At 62.9% G+C, this 23,335-nt stretch overlaps 1 protein-coding gene across 6 annotated transcripts; it reads right to left on the bottom strand.

Annotated features, from left to right (window-relative positions):
- Positions 1 to 7: 7 nt before the first annotated feature.
- SMARCA4 (SWI/SNF related, matrix associated, actin dependent regulator of chromatin, subfamily a, member 4) lies at positions 8 to 22,029 on the bottom strand. Of its 6 annotated transcripts, XM_061353781.1 has the most exons (34): positions 21,748 to 22,029; positions 21,520 to 21,652; positions 20,686 to 21,081; positions 20,359 to 20,457; positions 19,362 to 19,620; positions 18,602 to 18,728; positions 18,336 to 18,509; positions 17,445 to 17,618; positions 17,201 to 17,368; positions 15,450 to 15,500; positions 15,234 to 15,364; positions 14,401 to 14,458; positions 13,726 to 13,844; positions 13,491 to 13,641; positions 13,245 to 13,408; positions 13,100 to 13,166; positions 12,853 to 12,963; positions 11,812 to 12,054; positions 10,292 to 10,405; positions 10,092 to 10,199; positions 9,796 to 9,882; positions 9,132 to 9,178; positions 8,492 to 8,658; positions 7,401 to 7,564; positions 6,029 to 6,256; positions 5,542 to 5,634; positions 5,162 to 5,239; positions 3,949 to 4,167; positions 2,350 to 2,621; positions 2,173 to 2,281; positions 1,396 to 1,497; positions 1,154 to 1,286; positions 937 to 1,076; positions 8 to 97 (listed from the first exon to the last, which is right to left on the bottom strand). In XM_061353781.1, the coding sequence occupies exons 1-34, from the start codon at positions 21,967 to 21,969 to the stop codon at positions 65 to 67; spliced, it is 4,941 nt and encodes a 1,646-aa protein (XP_061209765.1). In that variant the 5' UTR covers positions 21,970 to 22,029; the 3' UTR covers positions 8 to 64. The 6 variants fall into 6 exon arrangements, with proteins under 6 accessions (XP_061209765.1, XP_061209766.1, XP_061209767.1 ...); XM_061353782.1 differs by lacking the exon at positions 5,542 to 5,634 and having other exon boundaries at positions 3,940 to 4,167; XM_061353783.1 differs by lacking the exon at positions 5,542 to 5,634 and having other exon boundaries at positions 2,173 to 2,278; positions 3,940 to 4,167.
- Between the last annotated feature and the right edge of the window lie 1,306 nt (positions 22,030 to 23,335).

The raw sequence follows: 23,335 nt of genomic DNA, 5'->3' as shown, positions 1-23,335 counted from the left end.
GGGCACAGGACATGGATGGCGCCGGGGCCGTGGAATGTGGGTCCAGGCTCTGCCGGGGGGGGCCTCAGTCCTCATCGGTGCCGCTGCCGGAGCGATCCTGTGGGAAGGGGGGGTCAGTGATGGGGATGGCGGGGGGTTGTGGGGCAGGAAGAGGGTGTGGGGCAGGAGGCGGTTGTGGGGCAGGAGGAGGGTGTGGGGCAGGAGGCGGTTGTGGGGCAGGAGGAGGGTGTGGGGCAGGAGGATGTGGTTATGGGGCAGGAGTCGGTTATGGGGCAGGAGTTGGTCATGGGGCAGGAGGGGGTTGTGGGGCAGGAGTTGGTTATGGGGCAGGAGGCAGTTGTGGGGCAGGAGGATGTGGTTATGGGGCAGGAGGTGGTTATGGGGCAGGAGTTGGTCATGGGGCAGGAGTTGGTCATGGGGCAGGAGGGGGTTGTGGGGCAGGAGTTGGTCATGGGGCAGGAGGGGGTTGTGGGGCAGGAGGTGGTTATGGGGCAGGAGTTGGTCATGGGGCAGGAGGGGGTTGTGGGGCAGGAGTTGGTCATGGGGCAGGAGGTGGTTATGGGGCAGGAGTTGGTCATGGGGCAGGAGGTGGTTATGGGGCAGGAGGTGGTCATGGGGCAGGAGTTGGTCATGGGGCAGGAGGTGGTTATGGGGCAGGAGTTGGTCATGGGGCAGGAGGGGGTTGTGGGGCAGGAGTTGGTCATGGGGCAGGAGGTGGTTATGGGGCAGGAGGTGGTCATGGGGCAGGAGGTGGTTATGGGGCAGGAGTTGGTCATGGGGCAGGAGGTGGTTGTGGGGCAGGAGTTGGTTATGGGGCAGGAGGCAGTTGTGGAGCAGGAGGATGTGGTTATGGGGCAGGAGGTGGTTATGGGGCAGGAGGTGGTTATGGGGCAGGAGTTGGTCATGGGGCAGGAGGCCGTTGTGGGTCTCCTTTACCTCCTCCTGCTCCTCGTCGCTGTCGTCGTCGCTCACCACGGGCTTGGCGCGGGCGCTGCGGCTCGTGCGCCGCCGGCCTTTGCCGCGCTCCGGCGCCTTCTCCTTGCGGCCCAGCTTGATCTTCACCTTCACCGAGCGCGCTGCGGGCGCAGGGTGAGGATGAGGATGGGGATGGGGATGGGGGGGGGGGCTGGGGTGTCCCCATTGGAGCACTCACACTCGGACTCGGAGCCTTCCTCCTCGCCCTCCTCCTCCTCGTCGCTGTCGTCGCCGTCGCTCTCCTCCTCCTTCTCGATCTTCTGGCGCACGCTGGTGAACACCGACTGCAGCACGATGGAGTCCTCGTAGATCTGGGGGGGGCGAAGGCGATGGAGCCGGTGCAGCCGCGGTGGTGCCGGTGCCGGTGCCGGTGTCGGGCAGGGTCCCCGTTCCCCCCCCACCATCACCACCCCAACTCACGAGGGAGCCCTCGAGGTTGAAGGTCTGCGCGTTCTGGCACAGCAGCATCACGTCCTTCTCCAGGTCGTTGAGGCTCCGGTACTTGTGGTTGCGGATCCGCTCCTGCCGCAGGGGAAGGGGTCGGGATCTTGGCCAGTGCCAATGGGGGCAACCCAACGGCAATAGGGGCAAGCCAACGGCAATGGGGGCAACCCAACCTCAATGGGCACAACCCAAGGGCAATGGGGGCAGCCCAATGGCAATGGGGGCAACCCAACGGCAATGGGGGCAACCCAATGGCAACGGGCACAACCCAACCACAATGGGCACAACCCAATGCCAATGGACACAACCCAACGGCAATGGGCACAACCCAATGGCAATGAACACAACCCAATGGCAATGAACACAACCCAACCACAATGGACACAACCCAACGGCAATGGGCACAACCCAATGGCAATGAACACAACCCAACCACAATGGGCACAACCCAATGGCAATGAACACAACCCAACCACAATGGACACAACCCAACGGCAATGGGCACAACCCAATGCCAATGGACACAACCCAATGCCAATGGACACAACCCAATGGCAATGGGCACAATCCAATGGCAATGGACACAACCCAATGGCAATGGACACAACCCAACCACAATGGGCACAATCCAATGCCAATCGGCACGACTCAACAGCAATGGGCACAACCCAACGCCGTGGTTCACCAGCACCCAACACAGTCACCCCGGCCGCATCCATTGGCGCCCAGGCGCCGGCGCGGTGCCGCCGTTACCTTGATCTTCTTGAAGTCCACGGGCTTGCGGATGAGCTCGTAGTACTCGGGCAGCTCCTTGCGGGACGGCAGCTGGATGAAGACCTCACTGAGCTGCCGTCCACTGCTGCTGCAAAGAGACACCGCGTGGCACCGCCGGCACCGGCCCCGGCGCCGAGCCCCCCGGTGCCTCCCTACCTGTCCTTGTACTTGATGACGGCGTCCACGATCTTCTTCATCTTCTTGGTGAGGTTGGGGGGGTTCGGCGAGAGCTTCTCCGCCGGCGGCCGCCCGCGCTTCTTCTGCTTCTTGCTCTCCTCGTCCTTGTCGCGGCTGCGGGTGCTGGCGGTGCCGGCGCTGCCGGCGGTGCCGGTGCTGGGGCCCACGTCCGGGTCCCGCTTCCGCTTCCGGGAGGATTTCTTCTGGCGAACTTCCTCCTCGATCTCCTCCAGCGTCCCCTCCTCGATGGCCTGCGCGGGACGGGGCCGCTAGCGCGGGGCTGCCGACGAGCTCCCCCCCCAGCCCGGCACAACCACGCCGGCTGCGGTCACTGCCCTGGCTATGGCACAGCCCCAGGCCTGGCTATGGCACACAGCTCCATGCCCGGCTATGGCACACAGCCCCATGCCTGCCTATGGCACACAGCTCCACGCCTGGCTATGGCACACAGCTCCACGCCTGGCTATGGCACACAGCCCCAGGCCTGGCTATGGCACAGCCCCAGGCCTGGCTATGGCAAACAGCTCCATGCCTGGCTATGGCACACAGCCCCATGCCTGGCTATGGCACACAGCTCCATGCCCGGCTATGGCACACAGCCCCATGCCTGGCTATGGCACACAGCTCCACGCCTGGCTATGGCACACAGCTCCATACCTGCCTATGGCACACAGCTCCACACCTGGCTATGGCACACAGCTCCACGCCTGGCTATGGCACACAGCCCCATGCCTGGCTATGGCACAGCTCCATGCCTGGCTATGGCACAGATCCATACCCGGCTATGGCACACAGCCCCATGCCTGCCTATGGCACAGCTCCATGCCTGGCTATGGCACAGATCCATGCCCGGCTATGGCACACAGCCCCATGCCTGGCTATGGCACACAGCCCCATGCCTGGCTATGGCACAGCCCCATCCCTGGCTATGGCACACAGCCCCATGCCTGGCTATGGAACAGCCCCATGCCTGGCTATGGCACAGATCCATGCCCGGCTATGGCACACAGCCCCATGCCTGGCTATGGCACACAGCCCCATCCCTGGCTATGGCACACAGCCCCATGCCTGGCTATGGAACAGCCCCATGCCCGGCTATGGCACACAGCCCCATCCCTGGCTATGGCACACAGCCCCATGCCTGGCTATGGAACAGCCCCATGCCTGGCTATGGAACAGCCCCATGCCCGGCTATGGCACAGATCCATGCCCGGCTATGGCACACAGCTCCACGCCTGGCTATGGCACAGATCCATCCCTGGCTATGGCACAGATCCATCCCTGGCTATGGCACACAGCCCCATGCCTGGCTATGGCACAGATCCATGCCTGGCTATGGCACACAGCTCCACACCTGGCTATGGCACACAGCCCCATGCCTGGCTATGGCACACAGCTCCACGCCTGGCTATGGCACAACCCCATCCCTGGCTATGCCCCAGCCACATCCCTGGCTATGGCCCAGCCCCGTGCCGCAGCACCACAGTGTTTGCCAGGCTGTGTTTTGGTGAGGTCCCCGGTGCCGGGGTTGCCGTGGCGGCGCGAAGGCGTTGCAGAACGATGCTGTACCATGTATACCTTGAGCCACTGCTTCTCCGTCAGCGAGTCGCTGTAATCGACCTCCTTGCGGTGCCGCGACCCGCGCCCGAACATCTTCTCCTCCTCCTCCTCGCAGGTCAAGCGCTCGACCTCGGCGTCGTCCTTGATGATCCACGAGGGGAGCTCGTCCTCCTCCATGAGCCGCGGCTTGCGCTTGGGGTTCCGCGCCTCCTCGCGCCGCCGGTCCAGGTCCATGCGCTGCAACGAGAGGGGCTCTGCCCTTGGAGCATCCCTATGGTGCTGCAGGGGGGCATCCCCATGGTGCCGCAGGGGGGCATCCCTATGGTGCCGCAGGGGAGCATCCCTATGGTGCCGCAGGGGGGCATCCCTATGGTGCCGCAGGGGGGCATCCCTATGGTGCCGCAGGGGGGCATCCCTATGGTCCCGCAGGGGGGCATCCCTATGGTGCCGCAGGGGGGCATCCCTATGGTGCCGCAGGGGGGCATCCCTATGGTGCTGCAGGGGGGCATCCCTATGGTGCTGCAGGGGGGCATCCCTGTGCTGCCGCAGGGGGGCATCCCTATGGTGCCGCAGGGGGGCATCCCTATGGTGCCGCAGGGGGCATCCCTATGGTGCCGCAGGGGGGCATCCCTATGGTGCCGCAGGGGGGCATCCCTATGGTGCCGCAGGGGGGCATCCCTATGGTGCTGCAGGGGGGCATCCCTGTGCTGCCGCAGGGGGGCATCCCTATGGTGCCGCAGGGGGGCATCCCTGTGCTGCCGCAGGGGGGCATCCCTATGGTGCCGCAGGAGGGCATCCCTACGATGCTGCAGGGGGGCATCCCTGTGCTGCCGCAGGGGAGCATCCCTATGGTGCTGCAGGGGTCAAGGGTCACGCAGGGGATGCGGTGACACCGGGGATGGGGATGCCACCAAGGCGATGGCGCCGCTCCGCACCATTGGGCACAGCCACGCTCGCTAAGGGGCTGCCTCTGTTCCAAGCTCATTCCATGCTCCTCATCCCACCAGTTTTGGGTGGGAAACCGGTGTTTAGGCTGCTCCTCCTCCCCACGCTCCCTTCCTCCTGCTCCCCATCCCTTACCGGCGATGGGATCCTCCTGGTTTGATCCCTGCTCCCTGCTTTGGCTTTACCTGCTGGCTCCCAGGCAGGGGATGCTCACGGAGAGGCTGTTTTGGCTGCTACCAGGGTTGATGGGGGGGGACACGGCCACCTCCACCTGCTCCCCGCTCACCATGAAGAGGTCGAACTCCTCCTCGTGCCTTGCGATCATCTGGTTGACGGTCTCATCATCGGGGACCTCATCTTCCTCCTGCCGGGGATGGAGACGGCGGCGGCTGAGGGCGAGCGCCGGCGCGGCCGCGGCATCGCTCCCGACGCGTGGGGCCATGGGTGGTGGCGATGGGGCTGGGGGGGGGGGGGAGCTGTGTGTGGTGTCTGCTGCGCTCTGCATTGATCTCTTATGGGGTGGTGGTGCTGGGGGGGGGTCTCTTTCTGCTTGGGGCTCAATGGGGCTCTCTATGGTCTCCGCGGTGCAAAGAGCCCCGGCGGGAGCTGGCAAAGGTGCGGGGCCGAGGATTGAATGGGCGTGGAGACTGAGCAACCCCCTCTCACCTTTAGAGGTGGTTCCTCCAGCTCAGCGGCCAGGCACAGGGTGGAGGCAGTGTGGGGGAAGCTGCCACTGCCGCTGCCCGCGCTGTATCTGCTCTGTGGATAAAAGGAGGACTTCAGTCTCCAGGGCTGTCAATCCGGCGCCTCTCACCGACGCGACACAGAAAGAACCCCTTTGGCTACGGCTGGGGGGCAGTGAATGGGGCTGGGGATGGAAGGGACCTGGAGGCTCAGCTTGGTCCAAGCCTCACGTCAGAGCCGCCTGGGTCCGGGCCTGAGATCTAAGCGCTTCCTCATGGGGTGGTCGGGGTTGGAAGGGACCCCAGAGCTCATCCGGTTCCAACCCCTACCACGGGCAGGGGCACCTTCCTCTAGAGCAGGCTGCTGCGGCCCTGTCCAAGCCGGCCTCGAAGCAGGCGGGGATGGAGGTGACCGAGCTCACCCGGGACGCACCGAGCCGCGCGCCGCGGCGCCGATGGAGGCCCCTTACCTCGTCCTGCTCCTCGTGCTCCAGGATGGCCTGCAGGAAGGCTCTGCGCTCGTGGCTCGAGGACTTCTGGTCGAACATCCCCGCCTGGATCACTTTCTGGTCCACGTTGAGCTTGTACTTGGCTGCGGCCAGGATCTTCTCCTCCACGCTGTTGACGGTGCAGAGGCGCAGGACGCGCACCTCGTTCTGCTGCCCGATGCGGTGGGCCCGGTCCTGGGCCTGCAGGTCCTGCCGGGGCACAAAGACGATGTCAAAGCCTTGGGATCAGCGCTATGGGTCCTGCGGAGCCGGGCCCCGGTGCTGGTGCAAGGACACAGTGGTGGTGGTGGGTGATGGAGAGGGGTGGGTGATGGATGCAGGGATGCGGCTGCGTCTTCATCCCCCGGGCTGGATGGTCACAGAGAAGGGGGAGATGCTTGAGAGCTCTTCAAGGAGCCGTTGTCTCCATTCACTCGGGTGGTTTCTGGTTGGTTGGTTGGGGTTTTGGGGGTTGCTCGGTTGGGTTTGAGCTGGTTTGGTTGGATTGGGTTGGCTGGGATTGGGTTGGATGGGGTTGGTTGGGTTTGGGTTGGTTGCAGGTCGTTCCGGTTGATGTTGGGTGCGTTTGTGTCGTGTTGGTTTGGAGCTGGTTTGGCTGATGGGTTTGGGTTGGTTGGTGGGTGGCGTTGGGTTGGTTGGTGGTGGTTGGCATTGGGTTGGTTGGCGGCGGTTGGTTGGTGATGGTCGTTGGTGTTGGGTTGGTTGCTCGCTGGTTGTGGGTTGGTTGCTGGTGTTGGTTTGGTTGGTTGGTTGGTGGTTGGTTTGGGGTTGGTTGTTAGTGGTGGTGGGTTGGTTGATGGTTGGTGCTGGGTTGGTTGGTTGGCTGTTGGTTGGCGTTGGGTTGGTTGGTGGCTGTTGGTTGGTTTTGGATTGGTTGTTGGTGGTAGTTGGTTGTGGGTTGGTTTTGGCTTGGTTGTTGGTTGATTGGTTGGTGTTGGGTTGTTGGTTGGGTTTGGGTTGGTTGCTGGTGGTTGATGTTGGGTTGTTGTTGGTTGCTGGTTGGTGTTGGGTTGGTGGTTGGTCGTTGTTGGTTGGTTGCTGGTTGTTGGTTGGTGTCGGGTTGTTGGCTGGGTTGTTGGTTGGTGTTGGGTTGTTGGTTGTTTGGTGGTTGTTGGTGTTGGTGGTTGGTTCATTGGTTGTTGGTGGTTGGTTGTTGGTGGTTGGTTGGTGTTGGGTTTGTGGTTGGTGATTGGTGGTTGGTATCGGGTTGTTGGTTGGGTTGGTGGTCGTTGGTAGTTTGGTGATTGTTGGTTGTTGTTGGGTTTGTGGTTGTTGGTTTGGGTTGGTTGGTGGTGGTTGGTGATTGGTGGCTGCTGCTGCGCTGTGCCCGTACCTGGTGCGGGTTCCAGTCGCTGTCGAAGATGATGACGGTGTCGGCCGACTGCAGGTTGAGGCCCAGGCCGCCGGCGCGAGTGCTCAGCAGGAAGATGAAGTACTCGGAGCCGGGCTCGTTGAACGTCTTCAGCAGCATCCCCCGGTCCTCGGCCTTCGTGGTCCCTGCGGCGGAGCGGGGAGGGGGGAGTCAGGCCTGGCTTGAAGGGGGCAGCAGCAGGAGCTGGGGCTCAGCCGGCCCCGAGGCTCTGCCCCATGGTGGGACCAGGACAGGGACTGGGAGGGGAAACCGGGGCTCATGGAGCTGCTCTGGTCTCATTCTGCATCTCAGCTCTGCAGCAGCTCCCGGGTGCATCGGGAAAGAGCCGGCACCAAATCCATGGATTCATTAAGGAGGTGGCACCAAATCCAGGGATTCATTAAGGAGGTGGCACCAAATCCAGGGATTCATTAAGGAGGTGGCACCAAATCCAGGGATTCATTAAGGAGGTGGCACCAAATCCATGGATTCATTAAGGAGGTGGCACCAAATCCACCGATTCAATACAGAGCCAACACCAAATCCACGGATTCATTAAGGAGGTGGCACCAAATCCATGGATTCATTAAGGAGGCGGCACCAAATCCAGGGATTCATTAAGGAGGTGGCACCAAATCCAGGGATTCATTAAGGAGGTGGCACCAAATCCAGGGATTCATTAAGGAGGTGGCACCAAATCCATGGATTCATTAAGGAGGTGGCACCAAATCCAGGGATTCATTAAGGAGGTGGCACCAAATCCATGGATTCATTAAGGAGGTGGCACCAAATCCAGGGATTCATTAAGGAACCGGCACCAAATCCATGGATTCATTAAGGAGGTGGCACCAAATCCATGGATTCAATACAGATCCTTTTGCTGGCAAGGAGGCCTCGGGGCTGTGCCGGCTCCGGCAGCCCCCGGTACCAGATCTGGTGAAGGGAGGTTGTGTCCAGGAGCCAATCCCCTTCCAGCTCATCCCACACCCCCCGTGTCCATCCCCTATGGGCCCCCCCCAGTGATGCCAGGATCCATCCCCATTGGGTGCCCTTTGCCCCCCTTCGGCCCTCACCGTCCAGCCGCAGGTACTTGAAGCCGCGGTAGGCGAAGTAATCCTCCATGATGGTCATGAGCGAGGTCATCTGGCAGAAGAGCAGCACCTTGTGGTTGGTGGCGCGCAGCTTGGGCAGGATCCGGTCCAGGAGCTCGAACTTGCCGGAGGCGCGGTACAGATCCAGCCTGGAAGAGCGGGAGCGGGGGGAGATGAGGGCTCGGGAGCAGGGATCCCAATGGGGCTCCTCCTTGTGGCTCCCCCCCCCAACCATCACCATCACCAGCACCGTCACCATCACCATCACCAGCACCACCACCATCACCAGCACCAGCACCATCACCATCACCATCACCGTCACCATCACCAGCACCACCACCGTCACCATCACCAGCACCACCACCATCACCAGCACCACCACCATCACCATCACCAGCACCATCACCACCACCAGAACCAGCACCACCACCATCACCAGCACCACCGTCACCATCACCATCACCAGCACCGTCACCATCACCAGCACCACCACCACCACCATCACCATCACCACCACCATCACCAGCACCGTCACCATCACCAGCACCACCACCATCACCATCACCACCACCGTCACCATCACCAGCACCATCACCACCCCCAGCACCAGCACCGCACTCACCCCTGCACGATGCCTCCGGTGAAGCCCAAGTGCTCCGAGAAGGATTCCTGCAAGCGGGAAGAGGAATGGGGTCAGGAAGGGGCCAAAGGAACCCAATGGAAGGGGCCCGGGGGACGAGGGGGCAGGGAGCCCGCTCCTGGGTCACCTAAGGAAGGGCCAAGGGGGTTCCCAAGGAGCTCATCCCCATGGGATGCATCCGGTCGGCATCGTGAAGCCCGGCACGTGGAGGGCAACGCTTGACCTATGCCATGGCTGCAGGAGCTCTTGGGTTGATCCCAGCTGGGTTGATCCCCCACTGGGTTTATGACCAGTTGGGTTGATCCCAGTTGGGTTGGTTCCCCATTGGGTTTATGACCAGTTGGGTTGATCCCCCACTGGGTTTATGACCACTTGGGTTGATCCCAGTTGGTCTGGTCCCCCATTGGGTTTATGACCAGTTGGGCTGATCCCAGTTGGGTTGGTCCCCCATTGGGCTTATCCCAGTTGGGTTGATCCCAGTTGGGTTTCTGACCCATGGGGTTGATCCCCCATTAGGTTTATCCCAATTGGGTTGATCCCAGTTGGGTTTCTGACTCGTTGGGTTGATCCCCCATGGGGTTTACCCCAGCTGGGTCGATCCCCATGTAGGAAAGCACGGTTGAGTTTCCCACCGTTCCCGCATTACCTCGATGTGCTGGAACATGTAGGGGTGGTTGCAGATCTTCCGCAGCTGCATGATGGTGTTCATGAGGGTTTTGGTGCCTCCTTTGCCCTGTGCCAAGGAGAGAGGACCCTCAGACATCCCGATCCCCCAGGAGTAGGGCCTCAGCCGGAATTCCCCCTCCGCTTCCCGATGGCTCCCAAACCCTCGTCCTCATCACAGTGGGTTCGATGCCGCGGGGACCAGCACCAGGAGCCGGAGCTGGTTCCGGCACCGTTCCCAAACCCCATCCCGGAACAGGGAAGCTTCCACATCCCGACCTTCTTGTCCTTCTCGGAGCCGTCGGTGAGGAGCACGCCCTTGGCCTGCATGTGCCGGTAGAGGACGCGCTGCAGCGCTGACATGTCGCACTTGATCACGTATTCCACCTGCAGGACCCAGGGGAGCAGTGAACCCCCCCCACCATGGGCTCATCCCGAACCCCGCACGCATCCCATGGGACACAGGGAGGAGGCGTCACCTTCTCGGGCAGCTGCGCCTCCACCTCCTTCTTGAGGCGGCGCAGCAGGAAGGGCCTCAGCACCTTGTGCAGGCGCCGGATGATCAGGATCGTTTCCTCCTCGTTCAGGTCCACCTGCGGCAGGGACGGGAGCCCTCACCAAAGGGATGCTCTTCCCATGGGATCCCCAACCCTGGGAGCTGGGGACACCGGAAGCCATTCCCCCACCTCCCGCCTGCTCCCTTCAGGCCCATCCCAAAGCCAGGATGCTTGCCCTTAAGGTGGGTGCTGCAGCGAGGCACAGGAGTCCAGAGGCTGCAAGCCCCTCACCGCAGCCTCGTGGCTGCAACCCCCTCACAGCCACAAGCCCCTCACTGCAGCCTCATGGCCGTGAGCCCCTCATGGCTGCGAGCCCCTCATGGCTGTGAGCCCCTCACCGCAGCCTCATGGCTGTGAGCCCCTCATGGCTGCGAGCCCCTCATGGCTGTGAGCCCCTCACCGCAGCCTCATGGCTGTGAGCCCCTCATGGCTGCGAGCCCCTCATGGCTGTGAGCCCCTCACCGCAGCCTCATGGCCGTGAGCCCCTCACCGCAGCCTCATGGCTGTGAGCCCCTCATGGCTGTGAGCCCCTCACCGCAGCCTCGTGGCCACGAGCCCCTCATGGCTGTGAGCCCCTCACCGCAGCCTCATGGCTGTGAGCCCCTCATGGCTGCGAGCCCCTCACCGCAGCCTCGTGGCCTCGAGCCCCTTGTGGCTGTGAGCCCCTCATGGCTGTGAGCCCCTCACCACAGCCTCATGGCTGTGAGCCCCTCATGGCTGTGAGCCCCTCACCACAGCCTCATGGCCATGAGCCCCTTGTGGCTGTGAGCCCCTCACTGCAGCCTCATGGCCGTGAGCCCCTCATGGCTGTGAGCCCCTCACCGCAGCCTCATGGCTGTGAGCCCCTCATGGCTGTGAGCCCCTCACCGCAGCCTCATGGCTGTGAGCCCCTCATGGCTGTGAGCCCCTCACCTCAGCCTCATGGCCATGAGCCCCTTGTGCTCATGAGACCCTCACTGCAGCCTCAGGGCCACAAGCCCCTCATGGCTGCGAGCCCCTCATGGCTGCGAGCCCCTCCCCGCAGCCTCGTGGCCATGAGCCCCTTGTGGCTGTGAGCCCCTCATGGCTGTGAGCCCCTCACCACAGCCTCATGGCTGTGAGCCCCTCATGGCTGTGAGCCCCTCACCACAGCCTCATGGCCATGAGCCCCTTGTGGCTGTGAGCCCCTCACTGCAGCCTCATGGCCGTGAGCCCCTCATGGCTGTGAGCCCCTCACCGCAGCCTCATGGCTGTGAGCCCCTCATGGCTGTGAGCCCCTCACCGCAGCCTCGTGGCCACGAGCCCCTCATGGCTGTGAGCCCCTCACCGCAGCCTCATGGCTGTGAGCCCCTTGTGCTCATGAGACCCTCACTGCAGCCTCATGGCTGTGAGCCCCTCATGGCTGCGAGCCCCTCACCGCAGCCTCGTGGCCTCGAGCCCCTCCCCGCAGCCTCGGGCCGTACCTTCTCTCCCGTCATGGCGAAGGGGGCGTTGAACCACTGCTCGAAGGTGCTGCAGCTCTTGAAGATGGTCGGCAGGAGGAAGTTGAGCAGGGCCCAGAGCTCGGGGAGCTTGTTCTGCAGCGGCGTCCCGGTGAGCAGCAGGCGCCGCGGGGCCACGTAGTGGGTGTTGAGCACCTGCGTCAGCTTGCAGTGGTGGTTCTTCATGCGGTGCCCCTCGTCCACGATCATGTACTTCCACCGGATCTGCACCGGGACCGGGAGAGCCACGGATGGGGAACCCTGGCGTCATCCATGGGCAGGGACACCGCGCTCTCAACCATGGTACCCACGGCTCCGTCCAACCGGGCCTTGAGCACAGCCAGGGATGGAGCATTCCCAACCTCCCTGGGCACCCATTCCAGGGCCTCAGCACCCTCACAGGGAAGGATTCCCTCCTTAGATCCAATCTAAACTCCCCTGTTTCAGTCTGAACCCATCACCTCTTGTCCCATCACCACAGTCCCTAATGAAGAGTCCATCCCCACATCCCTATATCCCCCCTTCATCACTGGAAGCTGCTATGGGTCTCCATGCAGAACAGCCCCAGTGTTCTCAGCCTGGCTCCATACAGGAGCTGCTCCAGCCCCTGAGCATCCTCGTGGCCTCCTCTGGGCTTGTCCCAACAGCTCCATGTCCTTTTGATGCTGAGGACCCCAGAACTGCACCCAGTGCTCCAAGTGAGGTCTCAATAGGGCAGAGCAGAGGGGCAGGATCCCCTCCTTGGGATGCAGCCCAGGATACGGCCGCTGCCTCTCCATAGGGAGCAGCAGGGGGGTGAGGACTGGAGGCAGGCAGGAGCAGGAGGACACCAGCACCGACCCCAGCACCAGCACCTCCCATAGCCCGAGGGCAAGGCAGAACCCCCCCAGTGTCCAGAGACCACCCCAGAAGGGTTCCACCGAGTGCTCCTCACCCCATGGAGTGCTCGAAGGGGAGGGAAAGGCCATGGAATGGGAGAATCCCAAGGGAAAGAGGAGTTGGGGTGCCCGAGCGAGGCCCCACCTTGGCCAGGATGTGCTTGTCCTTGATGATGTACTCGTAGGTGGTGAGCAGGACGTTGAACTTCCCGCTGCGGAGCTGCGGCACGAAGGCGCGTCTGGCTGCCGGTGAGCCCTGCGGATGGCATTCCCAATGGGAATGGGGATGGGGATGGGAAGGATTCAGTGCTGGGAAGCGTCCCAGATCCCATGGGATGAAGGATGCGGGGACTGGAAGGGGGAAACAGTGAGGATGAGGAGGCGGCACTTGCCTTGTAGGAGACCTTGACCACAGAAGGAGCCCATTTGTCGAACTCATAGGCCCAATTGGACAGGGTTCTGGGGGGAAAACCAAGAGAATTGGTCAATGGGGCGCCGCGGTGCCGAGGCCCGGCCCGGTAGGACCGCGGTGCTTACGAGAGCGGGACGATGATGAGGAAGGGCCCGTTGATGCGCTTGTGCTCCATGAGGTACGTGATGAGGGCGATGGTCTGGATGGTCTTGCCCAGCCCCATCTCATCGGCCAGGATGCCATTGAGGTTGTTGTTGTACAGGGACACCAACCACTCCAGCCCCTTGATCTATGGGGAACACGGATGGAGGGGTGGGAAGGAGCCGGTTGCAAGGCCCATAAGGAACCCATTGGGATGCCCCCATCCCTACCTGGTACTGCTTGAGGACCCCATTGACCATGAGCGTGGATTGCTTGTCCACCCGCTCGGTGACGGCGTGGGCCACAGCGTAGTAGGACTGCAGCCCCCGTGCCAGCGCCTGCGACACCCCATACTCATCATCCACATCCTGCTTGGCGTTCCTGCCCCGGGGAGGAGGGGATGAGCAGGGGGATCCCTATGGAATGAGGCCCGTGGGAAGCCCATATCCATGGGGAGAGCCTCACTCAATGATGTGCCTGGCGTCCACCTCGGAGACGTCGTCGCTGTCGGGGTCGGGGATCTTCTTCTTCTCCTCCACGGGCAGTGTGGGTTGGGCGGGCTGGGGCTGCTCCTCCTCCTCCTCCTATAGGGACACAAGGCCCCGATGGGTGCTCAGCACCATCCCCTTGGTGCCCCCATCCCTTGGGGTGCACCAGGGGCTGCTCCTCCTCCTCCTCCTATAGGGACACAAGGCCCCGATGGGTGCTCAGCACCATCCCCTTGGTGCCCCCATCCCTTGGGATGCACCAGGGGCTGCTCCTCCTCCTCCTCCTATAGGGACACAAGGCCCCGATGGGTGCTCAGCACCATCCCCTTGGTGCCCCCATCCCTTGGGATGCACCAGGGGCTGCTCCTCCTCCTCCTCCTATAGGGACACAAGGCCCCGATGGGTGCTCAGCACCATCCCCTCGGTGCCCCCATCCCTTGGGATGCACCAGGGGCTGCTCCTCCTCCTCCTCCTATAGGGACACAAGGCCCCGATGGGTGCTCAGCACCATCCCCTTGGTGCCCCCATCCCTTGGGGTGCACCAGGGGCTGCTCCTCCTCCTCCTCCTATAGGGACACAAGGCCCCGATGGGTGCTCAGCACCATCCCCTCGGTGCCCCCATCCCTTGGGATGCACTGGGGCCGCTGCTCACCTCCTCCTCCTCTTCGGAGCCGCTCTCCTCGCTGTCGGAGCGCGGGGCCACCTCGTACCTGGGGCAAGGCAGGCTCAGTGCAGTGGGAGCCACCCCTGTGTCCCCATCAGCACCATCCAGACCCCATACAACACTGCTTTAAGGGTTCCATGCATCCTGTAGGGAACGCAGCTGCCCCCCTCCAAGCCTTCCCTATGGGCGATGGGGTCTCTCCCACCCTTCCCTATGGGCGATGGGGTCTCTCCCACCCATCCCCATGGGTGATGGGGTCTCTCCCACCCTTCCCCATGGGTGATGGGGTCTCTCCCACCCTTCCCCATGGGTGATGGGGTCTCTCCCACCCTTCCCCATGGGTGATGGGGTCTCTCCCACCCTTCTCCATGGGTGATGGGGTCTCTCCCACCCTTCCCCATGGGTGATGGGGTCTCTCCCACCCTTCCCCATGGGTGATGGGGTCTCTCCCACCCTTCCCCATGGGTGATGGGGTCTCTCCCACCCTTCCCCATGGGCGATGGGGTCTCTCCCACCCTTCCCCATGGGTGATGGGGTCTCTCCCACCCTTCCCCATGGGTGATGGGGTCTCTCCCACCCTTCCCCATGGGTGATGGGGTCTCTCCCACCCTTCCCTATGGGTGATGGGCTCCCACCCTTCCCTATGGGCGATGGGGTCTCTCCCACCCTTCCCTATGGGTGATGGGGTCTCTCCCACCCTTCCCTATAGGTGATGGGGTCTCTCCCACCCTTCCCCATGGGTGATGGGGTCTCTCCCAACCTTCCCCATGGGTGATGGGCTCTCTCCCACCCTTCCCCAAGGGTGATGCCCTGGCACTGACCCCGGGTTCATCTCCAGCCATGCCTCCAGCTGCCCGGCCTTGGGCGCATCGGTGCCGGTCAGGATCTTGCCGCTCTCCACGTGGATCACCTTGACCGGGAGGTCGCTCATTTGGCTCGTCTCATCCAGGGGCTGTGGGGGCAGAGCGGGAGCAGGGGCTCCATGGGTCCCATTGGATCCGCACTGGGATCGGGCATGGGGCTGGTTCCGGCCTCACCTCCCCATCCGGGCCGATGGCCGGCGGCTGCCCCTCGGCGTTCTCGGCCTTCTGCGGGAGGAAGAGGAGGGTTCAGAGCGATGGCACCAAAGAGGAGCCAAACCCAAACCCCTGCGTGCCCTGTGCCAAACCCACCCTGAGTGATGGCATCAGAGGAGCCAAACCCCTGCGTGCCCTGTGCCAAACCCACCCTGAGCAATGGCACCAAAGCAGGATACATGCTCTGTACCAGAGCTCCATGCACCAGAGCTGCCTGCTCTGCTCTGCACCAAACCCACCCTGAGTGATGGCACCAAACCCACCCTGAGCAATGGCACCCAAGCAGGATGGATGCTCTGCACCAAACCCACCCTGAGCAATGGCACCAAAGAGGAACCAAACCCCTGCATGCTCTGCACCAAACCCACCCTGAGCGATGGCACCAAAGCAGGATGCATGCTCTGTACCAGAGCTCCATGCACCAGAGCTGCCTGCTCTGCTCTGCACCAAACCCACCCTGAGCAATGGCACCAAAGAGGAACCAAACCCCTGCATGCTCTGCACCAAACCCACCCTGAGCAATGGCACCAAAGAGGAACCAAACCCCTGCATGCTCTGCACCAAACCCACCCTGAGCAATGGCACCAAAGAGGAACCAAACCCCTGCATGCTCTGCACCAAACCCACCCTGAGCAATGGCACCAAAGCAGGATGGATGCTCTGCACCAAACCCACCCTGAGCAATGGCACCAAAGAGGAACCAAACCCCTGCATGCTCTGCACCAAACCCACCCTGAGCAATGGCACCAAAGAGGAACCAAACCCCTGCATGCTCTGCACCAAACCCACCCTGAGCAATGGCACCAAAGAGGAACCAAACCCCTGCATGCTCTGCACCAAACCCACCCTGAGCAATGGCACCAAAGCAGGATGGATGCTCTGCACCAAACCCACCCTGAGCAATGGCACCAAAGAGGAACCAAACCCCTGCATGCTCTGCGCCAAACCCACCCTGAGCAATGGCACCAAAGAGGAACCAAACCCCTGCATGCTCTGCACCAAACCCACCCTGAGCAATGGCACCAAAGAGGAACCAAACCCCTGCATGCTCTGCACCAAACCCACCCTGAGCAATGGCACCAAAGAGGAACCAAACCCCTGCATGCTCTGCACCAAACCCACCCTGAGCGATGGCACCAAAGCAGGATGGATGCTCTGCACCAAACCCACCTTGAGCGATGGCACCAAAGAGGAACCAAACCCCTGCATGCTCTGCACCAAACCCACCCTGAGCAATGGCACCAAAGAGGAACCAAACCCCTGCATGCTCTGCACCAAACCCACCCTGAGCAATGGCACCAAAGAGGAACCAAACCCCTGCATGCTCTGCACCAAACCCACCCTGAGCAATGGCACCAAAGAGGAACCAAACCCCTGCCCGCTCTGCACCAAACCCACCCTGAGCAATGGCACCAAAGAGGAACCAAACCCCTGCATGCTCTGCACCAAACCCACCCTGAGCAATGGCACCAAAGAGGATGCCCGCTCTGCACCAAACCCACCCTGAGCAATGGCACCAAAGAGGAACCAAACCCCTGCATGCTCTGCACCAAACCCACCCTGAGCAATGGCACCAAAGCAGGATGGATGCTCTGCACCAAACCCACCCTGAGCAATGGCACCAAAGAGGAACCAAACCCCTGCATGCTCTGCACCAAACCCACCCTGAGCAATGGCACCCAAGCAGGATGGATGCTCTGCACCAAACCCACCTTCTTCTTCTTCTTCTTCTTCTTCTCCTTGGCCACCTGCGCCGCCTTGTGCTGCCGCACCAGCTCCGTCAGGTTGGCCACGTACTCGTCCGTCTGCTGCAGCAGGTAGGCCAGCCGCTTGTCCTTCTTCTGGTCAATGAGCTTGCGGTACCCCTCCTCATCCTCAGCCTATGGGAGCGCATCCTGAGCCCCCCAGCCCCATGAGCACCCCAAGCCCCCCAAGGGCACCCCTGAACCCCGCTACCATGAGGCGCCGCATGCGCTCCTTCTCGATGCGCTCGTTCTCCTTCTTCTGCTCGCGCTCGGTGTTGGCGTGGTACGTGGCCACCGCCTTGGTGAGCTTCTGGATCTTGCCGCTCACCGAGCGGTGATACTCCTTGAAGTCCTTGGCGTGCTGCAGGATGCTGTTGAGGTATTCCTGCGGGGGGAGCGCCGGAGCGGGCGTCAGTGCAGGGAAAGGGACATGGACATAGAGCATGGACCGTGGGGACAGAGCATGGACCATGGGGACAGAACCTGGAGCACGGGGACAGAGCCTGGAGCATGGGGACAGAGCCCAAACCATGGGGACAGAGCCTGGAGCATGGGGACAGAGCAGGGACCATGGGGACAGAGCCTGGAGCATGGGGACAGAGCATGGACCATGGGGACAGAGCCCAAACCATGGGGACAGAGCCTGGAGCATGGGGACAGAGCAGGGACCATGGGGACAGAGCTTGGAGCATGGGCACAGAGCAAGGAGCATGGGGACAGAGCAAGGAGCATGGGGACAGAGCAAGGGCCATGGGGACAGAGCAAGGAGCATGGGGACAGAGCAAGGAGCATGGGGACAGAGCAGGGACCATGGGGACAGAGCAAGGACCATGGGGACAGAGCAAGGACCATGGGGACAGAACCTGGACCATGGGGACAGAGCCTGGAGCATGGGAACAGAGCAAGGGCCATGGGGACAGAGCAATGACCATGGGCACAGAGCCCAAACCAAGTGCCCAGCCCCAGCCCCAGGAGCCCAGACCCTAAAGCAGGAGCCCAAAGCCCAAATCAGGAGCCCAGCCCCCAGTGCAGGACCCCAGCCCCCAGTGCAGGACCCCAGCACCCAAAGCAGGACCCCAGCCCCCAATGCAGGACCCCAGACCTGGTGCTTCTGGCGCCGCTTCCTCTCCTGCTCGATCTTCTGCTGCTTCTCCAGCTTCTCGGTGATGCGCGCCTCGCGCAGGGACTGCCGCTTGCTCCTCTTGTAGGCCTTGGCGTTGAGCGCCGTCTCCAGCGCCGTGTCCCGGCGCATGCACACCACCACCTCCTGCCGCAGCTGCACCGCACCCCGGGCAGGGTGAGGCCATGCAGGGCACCGGGTCCCTCTCATCCCCCCCATTGTACCCCAGGGGGGCAGCAGGGCCTTACCTGGCGCTGGAAGTTGAGCAGCCGCAGCGCCTTCAGCTCGATGGTGGCCTTGGTGCGCAGGTCACCGGCCAGCGAGCCCGGCAGGTTCTCCAGCTCCTGGATGCGGTGGGCGATGCGGGCCTGGAGCCTGCGGGGCCGTGGGGCAGGGGGTGAGGGATCAGCACTGCTCCATGGAGCCCCTCCATTGGGTACCAGCCATCGGGTACCAACCACTGGGTACCAACCCATCACTGAGCCGGAGCCCAGAGCCAACCCTCAGAGCCTGAACCCACTCCGTGCTTTCCGCTCCTCTCTCCATCAGCTTTGCCTCCATTCTCCCCGTTTCCCTTCACCAGCTTGAGCTTCGCTGGTGGAAAATCAGTGCCAAATCCCACCGAGAAGGCACCCTCAACCAGCTCCCGGTGCTGCCTTTGCTGCTCCTTTGCCACCCACCCCAAAGGCCTCCTTTGGTGGCACCAAAAGGAGGATCTGGGCTCCTGCAGGGATTTGCTCCCCCTGCTCCTTGCAGACAGCAGGACCAAAATCCCCAACCCGAAGGCCAGAGCATCCCAATGCACTGGGATCGGGATGCTCCCGGCACCCACCGGTACCTGAGCTCCTACAGGACCAAACCCCCAACACAAAGGTAAGAGCATCCCAATGCACTGGGATGGGGATGCTCCCGGCACCCACCGGTACCTGAGCTCCTACAGGACCAAACCCCCAGCCCAAAGGTAAGAGCATCCCAATGCACTGGGATGGGGATGCTCCCGGCACCCACCGGTACTCGCGCTCCTGCAGGATCTCCACCGGGTCCAGGCCGCGCGGTTTCTGGATGGGGGTGATGCGGTTCTGCTTCTGGTGCAGCTGCACCATGGGCGCGGGCTGCGCCGGCTGCCCCGGGGACTGCGTCTGCGGCGGCATCACCGGGGAGGCGGCTGGCGGCACGGCCGGAGGCGCGGGTGAGGGCCGCCCCGTGGGCTGCGGCGGGATCAGCTTCTGGGGGGCGCTGCTGGGGGCCGCTGCGTTCGCCAGGGGGCCTGGGGGGACGGACATGGGAAGGATGTGGGGCACACGGGGGACACACAAGGGACACGTGTGGGACACACAGGGAACATGCAGGGAACACGCAGGGAACGTGTGGAACACGCATGTGACACGCAGGGGATACACATGGAACATGCAAGGGACACAAGTGGTACACACAGGGGACATGCAAGGGTCACACATGGAATATGCATGGAACACACAGGGAACACGGAACGGTCACACAGGGGATATGCATGGAACACACAGGGGTCAGGCAGGGGACATGCATGGAATACACAGGGGACATGCATAGGACACACAGGAGACACAGGGGACACACATGGAACACGTACGGAACACACAGAACACACGTAGAACAGGCAGGAGACATGTGTGGGGCACAGAGGGGACACACATGGAACACATACGGAACACATACACAACACATGTAGGACAGGCAGAGGACACGTGTGGGGTACACAGGAGACATGCATAGAACACACATGAAACACACGGAATACATATGGAACACACGTGGGACAGGCAGGGAACACGCATGGAACACACATGGAACACGCATGGGACACACATGAAGCCCCTTCAAGCTCCATGTGAGAGCACGCAGCCCAAGCCGGTTCTCCCATTCCCAGCCACCATTCCCAGTGGGATCACCTGGGAATGCCCCCCCCGGCCCTTTGCCCCCAGTGCTGCAGCCCCCGATGGGCTCTGCTCCTGCTCCAGGGCCTCACCTTCTGGCCAAGGCTTGGGAGGGCCCCCCGGGGGCTGCCCTGGCATCCCGGGGGGAACTCCTGAGGGTCCAGGGGGGGGCATGTTGGGCCCCCCCATCCCTGGCAACAGAGAACAGCGGGGTTAGGGTCAGACAGAGCCAGGATGGAGACTGGGAAGTGAAGGTGGGGGACACGGGGATGGGGTCAATGGGGCAGGTTTGGATGCCCCATCCCAGCAGTGTCTGAGGGTTGGAGCAAGCTGCTCCGTTCCCATGGCAACATGTCCCAATGGGATCCCCCTCCCCATCCCCATCCCACCCCGTCCCATGGCCCAGTGCCCACCCTCACCATGAGGTCTGCTGTAGTTGGGTGCCGCTGGTCCCGCTCCGGGCCCTTGCACTTGGCCCTGCACCGGCCCCGTGGTGGCCACAGCGGGCGGGGGCAGCGTGGCCATGGGCTGCTGCAGGCCGGGCACGGGGCGCTTGCCCTGCACGGCCATCTGGAGGTGCTCGGGCAACGGCTGCCCCCGCGCCAGCATCTTGTAGGCCATGATCTGAGCGCGGAGCTGGTGGAGCTGGTTCTGGTTGAAGGGGGTCGGGCCCCGGCTCTGCTGCCCCCCCCCTCCCAGTGCCTGCGGGTCGGCTCCGTCCAGCGGCCCCGAGGCCATGGGGGGGGCTGAGGAGGGGCCGTTGGCTGGCACCGGGCTGGAAGCGTGCTCGGAGCCCCCGAGCGGGGAGGGGTACCCTGGAAAAGAGGGAGCTCAGGGCTGGGAATGGGAGCAGAGGGGAAGGAGGAAGTGACCCCCCCCCCCCCCACCATGGCTTGGGAAGCTCTGGAGGGCTTCATCCACCCCAAAGCCATGGACTGGGAGGGATGGGCCTGAGCGAAGGAGCTGCAGAGGGAAAACAAACCCCAAGAGCATGGATTTGGGGATGGAGGCGTGCGGGAACCCTCCTGCCTCATGCATGGAGGGAATGAACACCCCAAATCCTTATGGGAACGCTGCATCCCCCCCCACAACCCCAGCACAGAGACTGCCCCATGCGGGGGGGGACCTCAAGCCTTGATGCCGCTCCCTCTGCTCATCCCATATCCCATGGGATGTGCTTGAGGACGAGCCGGAAGCAAACCACCCCCCAAAGGGGCTGCAGAGCCCCAGCCCCTTGGCTTGCAGGCACCCACCTTGGGAATGCTGGTCCATGGGGCTGGGGGGAGGCCCCATCCCTGCATGCGCGCCCGGCCGCAGCCCCATCCCCTTCATCTGCCCGTAGCGAGGGTCCTCGCTCAGCCCCTTCTCGTGCAGGGGGTCCATGGGCTGCAGGAAAGGGGGGGGACACAAAACCCCCCCCAGGATCAGAGCCCAGCACCCCCAGGAGCATCCCCAGGGATGGATCCCGGCGCTGGCCTCACCTTATGGAGCTGGTGCAGGTTGTCCTGAGCGTAGCCAGCGGGGCCCTGCGGTGGCAGCGGGTGCCCGGCCGAGGGGGGGCCAGGGCTGGGGCCCATCATGCTGTGAGCGGAGCCCGGTGAGGGCCCGGGGCTGGGGCCCAGCATGGCCCCGGGAGAGGGACCTGGCCCCGGGGAGGGCCCCGGTCGTGGGGTCCCACCCATGGGGGGGTCCGGAGTGGACATGGTCAGGGCTGGGATAACGGAGCCGTCACTGATGGGATAACGGAGCCGTCACCGATGGGATAATGGGAACGTCACCGATGGGATAATGGGGCCGTCAGTGCCGGGGTAACAGAGCCGTCACTGCAGGGACACCAGAGCCGTCACCTATTGGATAACGGAGCCATCACCACCGGGATAACGGAGCCATCACCACCGTGGTAACGGAGCCATCACCACCGGGGTAACGGAGCCATCACCACCGGGATAACGGAGCCATCACCACCGGGATAACGGAGCCATCACCACCGGGATAACGGAGCCATCACCACCGGGGTAACGGAGCCATCACCACCGGGGTAACGGAGCCATCACCACCGGGGTAACGGAGCCATCACCACCGTGGTAACGGAGCCATCAGCACCCGTTCCCCCCTCAAGCCAAGCTCTCCTCTTCTCCCGGGGTTTCTCTCTCTTCCCAAGCACCCCCCAATCCACGGGAGGACCCCGGGATCCTGGTACCCACCTATCCCGGGGCCGTCGCCTCCAGAGATCCGGTCCTGAGGGCGCGGGGGCTCAATCCCAGTGCCTGTGTCCTGGAGAGAGAGTTCCAGGGTCAGGAGCAGCCCAGGAACGGAACCGGTGCCCTGGGAGCCTCCTTCCTCATCCCGATCCTTCCTCATCCCAATCCTTCCTCATCCCAATCCTTCCTCATCCTGCTGCTTCCCCATCCCAATCCTTCCTCATCCCGCTGCTTCCCCATCCCAATCCTTCCCCATCCCAGTCCTTCTTCATCCAGTTCCTTCCCCATCCCAATCCTTCCCCATCCCGATCCTTCCCCATGCCGATCCTTGCTCATCCCGATCCTTCCCCATCTCACTCCTTCCTCATCCCAATCCTTCCTCATCCTGATCCTTCCCTATTCTGATCCCTCCCCATCCTGAACCTTCCCTATCTTGACCTTTCCCATCCTGCTCCTTCCCCATCCCGCTCCTTCCTTCCCCACCTTGCTCCTTCTCCACCCCGATCCCTCCCCACCCCATGGATTTTAAGCCGCACAAATCCCTCCATCCCCTCCTCCTCCCCGCTCAGACCCTGGGGAAGGAAATCAGGGATAATCCTTGGGAATGGGCTCATCCCCACCCCCAGCAGCCCCCGGTACCCGGATGAATCCCGTGCCAGCCCCCCCCCCGCTCACCGGGACCCCCCCTCTGCGGCCCCGGGAATCACACCCCAGGAATGCCACTGGGTGATGCTGCTCCCAGTCCCTCAGTAATGGAATAGATGGGGAGAGGGGAGCCCTCAATCCCACCCGTGCTGCCCCATGGACCCATTCCCTTCAGATCCCAGGGATGGAGGGGGGGGAATGGGATGGAGGGGGGAATGGGATG

Source organism: Neopsephotus bourkii, unplaced genomic scaffold, assembly GCF_033783945.1.
Source record: "Neopsephotus bourkii isolate Nb327-2 ecotype Australia unplaced genomic scaffold, CSIRO-AGI_Nbou_v1 NB_694, whole genome shotgun sequence".
Lineage (NCBI taxonomy): Eukaryota > Metazoa > Chordata > Aves > Psittaciformes > Psittacidae > Neopsephotus > Neopsephotus bourkii.
Note: the sequence above shows the minus strand (reverse complement) of the source record. Positions and strands in the feature narration are given on the sequence as shown.

What these genes read in the sequence shown, in the direction of transcription:
- SMARCA4 (XM_061353781.1), bottom strand. Translation starts at nt 21,969, where the DNA reads ATGTCCACTCCGGACCCCCCCATGGGTGGGACCCCACGACCGGGGCCC. An exon ending in GGGTCCTCAAGCAGTACCAG is followed by an intron (nt 13,409 to 13,490) that starts GTAGGGATGGGG and finishes TGTTCCCCATAG; the next exon opens with ATCAAGGGGCTGGAGTGGTT. An exon ending in AGGCGCAGCTGCCCGAGAAG is followed by an intron (nt 10,200 to 10,291) that starts GTGACGCCTCCT and finishes TGGGTCCTGCAG; the next exon opens with GTGGAATACGTGATCAAGTG.